Raw genomic sequence first — 9,715 nt, forward strand, 5'->3', positions numbered from 1 at the left:
TTTACAGAATGTATATATAATTTACAGAAAAATATGGCATATTTTATAGATGGTATTAATTGCGATTAATTACGATTGATTAATTTTTAAGCTGTAGTTAACTCGATTAAAAATTTTAATCGTTTGACAGCCCTAGTTTCAATATAAAATTACTATAACTTGTACTAGCATTTATCTTTTAAGAGCTACAAGTCTTTCTATCAGTGGATCCCTTTAACAGAAAGAATGTTAATAATGTTAATGCCATCTTGTGGATTTATTGTTATAATAAACAAATACAGTAGTTATGTACAGTATGTTGTATGTATATATCCGTCTTGTGTCTTATCTTGCCATTCCAAAAATAATTTACAGAAAAATATGACATATTTTAGAAATGGTTTGAATTGCGATTAATTAATTTTTAAGCTGTGATTAGCTCGATTAAAAATTTTAATCGTTCGACAGCCCTATTGTTTAAAAAAACAAACAAAAAAAGTTTCAGGTTGTTCACGCTCACCTGGTACGTGTGCAGGATCTCCAGGAATGCTTTATAGATGTTGGGCTGACCCTGGAAGCGGTTTTTGATCTTATTGACATAGTTGATGGCATGGTTGAACTCCACCGGCTGGTTGTTTTGCGCCGGTAGACCGGCGGTGGGCATCCCGCTGAGAGGCGGGTGGAGAGGGACGGGCGGAGAGTGAGGCGCTGAGTACGCCGGGATGGACGGGTTAGTCTGGCTGCCTGGCGTCGGCGTCTGGGGCTGAGGGGGACACACACCATGTGATGGTCAATTTAAAAAAAATTCCAGTATGTTTAGTGTGCACATAAAATGGCAACTCTGGTGCAAATGTGAAATTTGGCATGGACCCTGAAACTGCACACATATGTGTATTCCAACGCACAAGTGGAGAGGACAGTGAATGATAAAAACCATAGAAGAACAGAATACACAGTGTGGTTTTGAGCGACCCTACCTTTGTATGTTTGTTGCATGTCATCAAAGTTCACTTGTATTTTTAGACATCAACACATTATGCAAAACCTGGATATTTGAGTAAAGAAGCTAAATTGTAGGGCTACAGGTATTGTTTATTTTAGTCGTCCATTAATCGATGAACTAGTTAGTTCAAATAATCGAGTAATTGGATAAGGAACATAAAAATTAAAATACCTGAGCTGAGCTTCAAACGATATAAACGATATATAAAAAATTTTTTTTTTTTTAAAAAGAATGAATGAGGATCTAAGTTCAACAAAAGAACAACTGGCTTACTTACATAGCAAATGCCCGCTATCTTAAATGCTACAAAATGCTAAGTTTTTTTTAATTTTTTTTTTTTACAATGCTCTTAACATATGGTTCAAACACATATTCCCACAAAAAAAAAAAAAAAAAAAAAAAAAAAAAAAAAAAGGCTAAATACTGGACTGTCTCAGGAAATTAGAATACACAATATTCTAATTTTCTGAGACAGTCCTGTACATTAATCCACCATTTAAAGCAGGGGTGTCCAAACTTTTTGCAAAGGGGACCAGATTTGGCGTGTTAAAAATGTGGGGGGCCGACCTTGGCTGACGTCCTTTACATAGAACAATATACAGGACTGTCTCAGAAAATTAGAATATTGTGTATTCTAATTTCCTGAGACAGTCCAGTATACCTATAAACTAAATTACGAATGCATAAAAAAAAACATTAGGTCAAACAAAAACTTATGTTGGTCTTAACAGGGAGCAGCTAGATTCAGCCACGTGAAATGAGTTATATCCACTGTTGCCGCAAGAGGGCAGTGTATCCACCCAAATCAATAAAACTAAATGCAAACACTTTCAAAACAAATCATTACAATGCCACTTATAATTGAATGAATACTCGAAGCAGCAAAATGTAATTCGAATCTTTTTCCTAATCGAACTATTCGAGTTATTCGAATAATCGTTACAGTGCTACTAAATTCACACCTCATCTCTTATTGAAGGTGCTTTACTTCGAAATAGTTCCTAAGCCCAAAGATAGTGCCTACTTTTCTACTAGACAATCTCGTAGCACATCAAAGAGAAGTTTTTTCCAACAAATAACGATTTTTTAAAATGGAGAAAATGACAACAACGTAAAGAAATAAGCACTGTAGCCTCAGTATGTTTCATCAAGTTGATTAATAAGATTAAAATTCAGTTTGCATGAGCAAACAACAAAATGCAAGGTGCAGGAATATCCTTGTCCACTTGGTGTGTACATTACGTTTTGTTTGCATTTGTGGTAAAATGCGGTTACATTATTTCATTGCTTGCAAGCTGTACTATTGTGGATTCATAATGCCAACAGTAACATCAGTTGCTATTCAAACTGACACGTGATGTATACTTTACTTTGTGACTTTATTATTGACACGTTTTGTTGTTTAAAGTTTTACAAAAAATGATCAGTGTTCTTGTCAAGACAAAGATGACCACAGTAGAGCCAATTCCACGTTACTACAGCGTCTGACTTCTCTTCAGAGCCTGATTTGTTCGCTATCTGTCGATTTGTGTACACAGACACATTGAGGACAGAATAAGTGCCTTATTAGCACGTGCACTTGATCCAGAAAATTGTTGTTTGCACCATTTTGATTTCAACAATATAGTAGTGCAATATAGGCACTTTTTCCAATAACTTCAGTTGTTCTCTTATTTTTTAACAGAATGTTTAATTGAAAAACCTTGAAGCACCCCGCCTAATCTTCCACTCAAGACAAGTTGCAGATAATGCTAAAGCTTAGCTAACACAGACCTGGGGCTGGCTAAAAGTGGGAGAAAAACACACTGCAGCTTTTTTAATCAAATAATTTCCCAAAATGTCGAAGAGGAAATACATTTTTAGATGCAAAGAAGTTTCCTCTTTTTACACTTTCAAAGGACGGCGTGCTTTGTCAGAAATGGCTGGACTATGAAAACGAAAGCCATTTCGAGCTGTTGGAAACAGCGATAATGCTAAGCCAAGTTTATAATAATTTGTGTATGCAAGTATATGGCTTTCAAAAATGAACTTAAGGTAAAATTGTTACTTGAATGTGCTTAAATATGTGATATCCTCCATTTAAAAGAGCCTTGCCATGTGAGTGTTTTGTCAGTCTAAAAATGACAACGTTGGTTGTTAAAGAGTTTTGGTTAGCATTAGCAACTACCTGGTAACTGGCTCACTGTGAGCCAATTAACATCTCCGAATTACTCATGTTTTGTCAATTGTTTTATCCCGAAAAGTACGCTACACATATATAATAAAAACTCACTTTGTTCATTTTGGCAGGGACAGGCTGCGTGAGGAGGGCCGGCGCGCTAGTGGTGGCGGTGGGCGGCGCCTGGGCAGGGTGCTGGGAGCCGGGCGCTCCCGTGATGGGGATGTTCTGTACCGAAATGCCATGCGGGGTGATGTGGTGGATTTGTCCGGGCGTCGTCACGTTGACCAGGTCGTTGGTCTGCACCTCGATTTTGTAACCGGGCGGTAGGAAAGTATTGAAGCCCATGATGAGATCAGGGTGTCCTTTAAAGAGCTGCGACACTCTGCTGATGACACCCGGGGTGTCGATGCTGGCGGCGTGAACACAAAAGGGGTTAACCGCCACCCATTAACACTAAAAGTGGGAAATTATTAAAGTGTGCTCACCTCTGAGACTTGAACTCTTTCATGATGTCCAGGAAGTCGTTGTAAACCTGAGGCTGGTTGCCAAACTGCAACTTGACTTGGTCCAAGTAGGACAATGCGTCCTCCACCTTTTGGGAGACAAGAATTAAGTGAATGAAGAAGCAAGGGAAAAACAGATCAAAGTCACTGCAGTATTTATTAACCCTTAAAGGTTAGAGCCTATTTTGTCTGATTTTGCATGCCTTTGATGTTGCCTTCATAGTTCAAAGAAAGAATTGTTCACAATGGCCTGGTTTGATCCTTTTTTTATGACAACATAACATTCATGTCTAAAGTGTTGATTTCTTCACACGGACCAATGATGTCATTATTTTGGGCCCATACACAAAAAAAAAATCTGTCAAAATTTTTAATATTGATGTCCTATTGACTACCAAAGATGTTAAACTAACTGTTTTGAAGCTTGATCATATTTATTCAACTTGTCAATATGAACATTCAACAACAAAAAATTGAGACAGTAGTTCTAAATTTGATATTTCAACAGAAATAGCAGGGATGGTCATAGGTAGAGGTGATCCAGGAGGTCCACGTTGCTTAATATAACGACACATGTACAGGTAGTCCCCGGGTTACGACGTACCGACTTACTTGATATCGACTTTAGGACGCCGGAGTCTCGCCAGCCATTTTGTCTCCAGTCTTTTAATAATATAATGATAACAAAAACAAATGATAAATCATATAAATAAAGCTAGCTAGCATTGTGGACTAGTAATGTGCTTAAGTTTGGTCTTCCAGTTGAATACTTGCATTTGATTGACTAAAACAGTATTGGCATTTAAAAATGTCTGACAGCGACTATATCGCATAATTTCGGGAAATACTGGCTTTAATTACATTTTTTTTTTTCAAAATCACGATTATACTTTGGAAAAATGTATTTCTGAATATTTTTACTTTGATAAACAAGATTTTTTTTCCACTAGATGCAAATGATCAAAGTATGTTGTCTATCCCTTTAGAGAAACACTTGGTAATTTTTCAGTTTTGGTCGATTTTAGCGACGCCAGTGGACAAAAGCGGTACTGTTTTGCCTTAAAAAAGACCATTTCCCATGTGGACCAGCGCACACCCGCAAAGTGTCGTAAAATCATCAATCAATCTCTTGCCGATCGATCGGGTCCGATCACGTCATTTTCAAAGTATCGGAATCGGCAAAAAAATATCGGCCATGCGTTTTTGTTTTTTTTAAATATATATATATATATATATATATATAATTTTTAATTAAATTGTTTTCTAATTGTATTTAACGTTACAGACATAATATGTTACACTCATCCAGAGTCTTTAGTTTAGGCTTAAGGTAGGGTTATCAAATTTATTCCGATAACGGCGGTAATAAGTTTTTTAAAAAAATGAATCACGTTAAAATATTTAACGCAATTGATGCATGCGTTGCACGACCCACTCACGCATTGTCGCGCTCAATCTGTAATGGCGCCATTTTACCTATATAGACAGATTAAAGGCAACGTATAATGAGTAGAGTAAATTTTGGCAGCCTTTGGAGGCTTATTCTAATTGGCTGAAGCGTTACAATCGCTTTCCTTACAATTAGAAAAATCATGGGAAGCAATGTGGGGAAGCAAGGCAGCAATTGGTCTTTATCTTATCACCTTGTTTTATTTCCCAACGCAGAGAAGATATATCAATTGGTAGCACTACGCACAGTCATGGTTCCACTTCCCATCATGCATTGGGGCATGGCTACAGTATCATTCACTGAAAGCTCAACAAATTCACTAGATGGCAATATTTAGTCACAATATACAAAGTCACAAGTCTTTCTATCCGTGGATCCCTCTCACAGAAAGAATGTTAATAATGTAAATGCCATCTTGAGGATTTATTTTCATAATAAACAAATACAGTACTTAAGTACTGTACGTTGAATGTATATATTCCTCCGAGTTTTATTCATTTTTTTCTTAATGCATTGCCAAAATGTATATGATCGGGAAAAATTATCGGGAATGATTGGAACTGAATCGGGAGCAAAAAAAAAAGCAATCGGATCGAGAAATATCGGGATCGGCAGATACTCAAACTAAAATGATCGGGATCGGATCGAGATAAAAAAAAACATGATCGGAACAACCCTACTCTCGGTCGCCTGCAGATGGATTAAACAACATTTATGTTTCCAGCGGCTGTGTGAAGGATGAAAAGTACTGTAATTTTTGCACTATAAGGAGCACCTGACTTTAAGCCGCACCCCATCAAATTTGGCACGCAAGCGGCATATGTTCATAGATAAGCCGCATTGGACTATAAACCGCAGCTGTCCTCACTATATTATGGGATATTTACACCAAAAGAAATGAACTTGTAACACTTTATTTGACAGCGGCATCATACGACAGTCATATGACCAAATGAACCACCGTGAAGCTTTGAACCAATTATCTGCAAAGCTTCAAGAAGCTTCATTTGGCCAGCACTGCTCCCTTGGGGAAGACAGTCAACTATCTGCTGCCACCTATCGTCAACAGTGTTGTCATGCAACATGCCTCCTAGGATGCATTGCGGCGCTACAGATGTAAATAACAATCAAAATTCATGTTCGGTGCAATTATTTCTTCAGTTACTGTTCCAGTTGTTCCATTAGTTGATAGTTATTGTATTTGGTAATATTTTATTTGACAATGGTGCCATAAGACCATCGTAATTATGATATGACACTGTCATGAGCATTAATGAATGCTTATTATATTGTTATCCGGCAAATTATCTTAATTTTGAATAGATGTAAAAGATCCAAGCTGGACATAAATGGAGTTAGTGACATAATTTGACTTTCTGTTTTGATGCTGGCGTCAGTGTTGCACAAGTTGATGGAATAAATAATTAGAAACCTGACGAAGCTGGCGATTTCTTTGGCGATGTTACCACAATAAGAATTGTCACCTTAACTTATCAAGACTGGCAAATGGAGGAGGACCATGGGCCAAGATTGAAATTCTATGGCCCTATTGTCGACTCAGTTCATGGATGCACACACCATGCTTATATATTGCTGTCATTCACATCTTCATTTCAATGGTAAGCGTCACCTTTTCTTTTTTTTCTCCACCTGCACTAACATTTTTGGAGCCAGTGTTGATTTCTCTGACATGAAAATCAGCCGTGCATCCGTCTTCCGGCAAAACAAAGAAACTGCAGCGCTGTCAAAAATCATCGTATTTCGAGCATGTCGTCGGATGTAGAAACAAATGGCGAGTCAAATTTTACGTCGGGTGTCGAAAAGATTGCGTGTCGAAGCGATCGTATGTCGAGGTACCGCTGTATTTTACATATGCTTTATATACAGTGCCTTGCAAAAGTATTCGGCCCCCTTGAACCTTGCAACCTTTCGCCAAATTTCAGGCTTCAAACATAATGATATAAAATTTTAATTTTTTGTCAAGAATCAACAACAAGTGGGACACAATCGTGAAGTGGAACAAAATTTATTGGATAATTTAAACTTTTTTAACAAATAAAAAACTGAAAAGTGGGGCGTGCAATATTATTCGGCCCCCTTGCGTTAATACTTTGTAGCGCCACCTTTTGCTCCAATTACAGCTGCAAGTCGCTTGGGGTATGTTTCTATCAGTTTTGCACATCGAGAGACTGACATTCTTGCCCATTCTTCCTTGCAAAACAGCTCGAGCTCAGTGAGGTTGGATGGAGAGTGTTTGTGAACAGCAGTCTTCAGCTCTTTCCACAGATTCTCGATTGGATTCACGTCTGGACTTTGACTTGGCCATTCTAACACCTGGATACGTTTATTTTTGAACCATTCCATTGTAGATTTGGCTTTATGTTTTGGATCATTGTCCTGTTGAAAGATAAATCTCCGTCCCAGTCTCAGGTCTTGTGCAGATACCAACAGGTTTTCTTCCAGAACGTTCCTGTATTTGGCTGCATCCATCTTCCCGTCAATTTTAACCATCTTCCCTGTCCCTGCTGAAGAAAAGCAGGCCCAAACCATGATGCTGCCACCACCATGTTTGACAGTGGGGATGGTGTGTTCAGGGTGATGAGCTGTGTTGCTTTTACGCCAAACATATCGTTTTGCATTGTGGCCAAAAAGTTCCATTTAGGTTTCATCTGACCAGAGCACCTTCTTCCACATGTTTGGTGTGTCTCCCAGGTGGCTTGTGGCAAACTTTAAACGAGACTTTTTATGGATATCTTTGAGAAATGGCTTTCTTCTTGCCACTCTTCCATAAAGGCCAGATTTGTGCAGTGTACGACTGATTGTTGTCCTATGGACAGACTCTCCCACTTCAGCTGTAGATCTCTGCAGTTCATCCAGAGTGATCATGGGCCTCTTGGCTGCATCTCTGATCAGTTTTCTCCTTGTTTGAGAAGAAAGTTTGGAAGGACGGCCGGGTCTTGGTAGATATGCAGTGGTCTGATGCTCCTTCCATTTCAATATGATGGCTTGCACAGTGCTCCTTGAGATGTTTAAAGCTTGGGAAATCTTTTTGTATCCAAATCCGGCTTTAAACTTCTCCACAACAGTATCTCGGACCTGCCTGGTGTGTTCCTTGGTTTTCATAATGCTCTCTGCACTTTAAACAGAACCCTGAGACTATCACAGAGCAGGTGCATTTATACGGAGACTTGATTACACACAAGTGGATTCTATTTATCATCATCGGTCATTTAGGACAACATTGGATCATTCAGAGATCCTCACTGAACTTCTGGAGTGAGTTTGCTGCACTGAAAGTAAAGGGGCCGAATAATATTGCACGCCCCACTTTTCAGTTTTTTATTTGTTAAAAAAGTTTAAATTATCCAATAAATGTTGTTCCACTTCACGATTGTGTCCCACTTGTTGTTGATTCTTGACAAAAAAATTAAACTTCATATCTTTATGTTTGAAGCCTGAAATGTGGCGAAAGGTTGCAAGATTCAAGGGGGCCGAATACTTTTGCAAGGCACTGTATATTATGCCTCATACAGCTACCATCACACCCAAACGTTTCGCTCTCTAGGAAGAAAGCAATGCCGACTCACCTTGAGCCGCTGGAACTGCTGCTGGCCCTGCGCCGAGGCCTGAGAAGCAGTCGCGTGGCTGTGCGCCGGCATCACCGGGGGACCGTGGGATTGGACGACTGCGGGGGTGTGGTGGTGAGACCCCCCATGGACGGCTGGGCTCGGCGCATGTCCGTGGCCACTGCTGTTCTGGGCCACCGTGGGAACCTAACAGAAGGGAATATCACGTATTATTTAGCCTTTATTTTTTTTAAAACAAGAAACGTCCATTATAGTGTAACAATTATACGGCCTATTAACACATTGACTATCATTGATGGTGCTGGATGAACCAGAATTTAGGCATCTTGTGATACTCATGGTCACGATTGGTTTTATAATAATAACAAATGACTGTAAAGTTTTTCCACCGTTAATTAACTGTGTATTTTTTGACATGAAAGTTCATAGCTTCTGCTACTCTAGCAGCATGTTTTTGTGTGCACCTGGTATCCCTGCGGGACCGAGTACTGGACGCCTGCGGTGGGCTGCATGTTGTCGACCGCTGCCTCATACACCGCCGGCGGCGCCGGGGCCAGGACGCGGTGCTGGAAGGTCTCGGCGTTGCCGGGGAGGCGCCGCTGCTGGGACGCAAAAACCGTTTCCTGATCCTCCAGTCGCCGCTTCATCATGAACTCATACTCGATGGAGCCGAGAGACCTAAAAGTTGACAGGGAAAAGTTGAGTTAGTAAGCTAGAAATGAGACTCGATTGCTATGTTTTGAAGCCTTTCCTTTTAAACCCCTCACTTAGAGAGCTACCCTGGAGTTGTAACATACCAGACAGACCTGCATGCAAAACTTTGAAACATAATACCTGCTCTGAAGGTGTGGTTGTTTAGGGTGGAGAAGTTTGTTTTTTTTAGCGTGTAATTGATGTTCTACTCAAATGCTAAAACAATGTAACAAAACATTGACGTATTCATTCATTTCCTATCATGAGTGCTTGTTCTCCTAAAAGTGACTGGGCCGATCAGTCATTTGGGTGTAAGAGTGTTACCACCATAACTTCACT

At 39.5% G+C, this 9,715-nt stretch overlaps 1 protein-coding gene across 2 annotated transcripts in view; it reads right to left on the minus strand.

Moving 5' to 3' along the window:
• sin3aa (SIN3 transcription regulator family member Aa) overlaps positions 1-9,715 on the minus strand; it is a 45,514-nt gene that overhangs the window by 30,758 nt on the left and 5,041 nt on the right. For both annotated transcript variants that reach the window (XM_057835797.1, XM_057835796.1), the window contains exons 2-6: positions 9,148-9,361; positions 8,684-8,869; positions 3,629-3,735; positions 3,255-3,552; positions 500-742 (exon numbers count right to left, since the gene is read on the minus strand). In XM_057835797.1, coding sequence (XP_057691780.1) covers positions 500-742; positions 3,255-3,552; positions 3,629-3,735; positions 8,684-8,869; positions 9,148-9,333 — 1,020 coding nt within the window. In that variant the 5' untranslated portion in view covers positions 9,334-9,361. The remainder of the gene's footprint in view (positions 1-499; positions 743-3,254; positions 3,553-3,628; positions 3,736-8,683; positions 8,870-9,147; positions 9,362-9,715) is intronic.

The sequence above is a fragment of the Corythoichthys intestinalis genome, chromosome 5, assembly GCF_030265065.1.
Source record: "Corythoichthys intestinalis isolate RoL2023-P3 chromosome 5, ASM3026506v1, whole genome shotgun sequence".
NCBI classification, from domain to species: Eukaryota; Metazoa; Chordata; class Actinopteri; order Syngnathiformes; family Syngnathidae; genus Corythoichthys; species Corythoichthys intestinalis.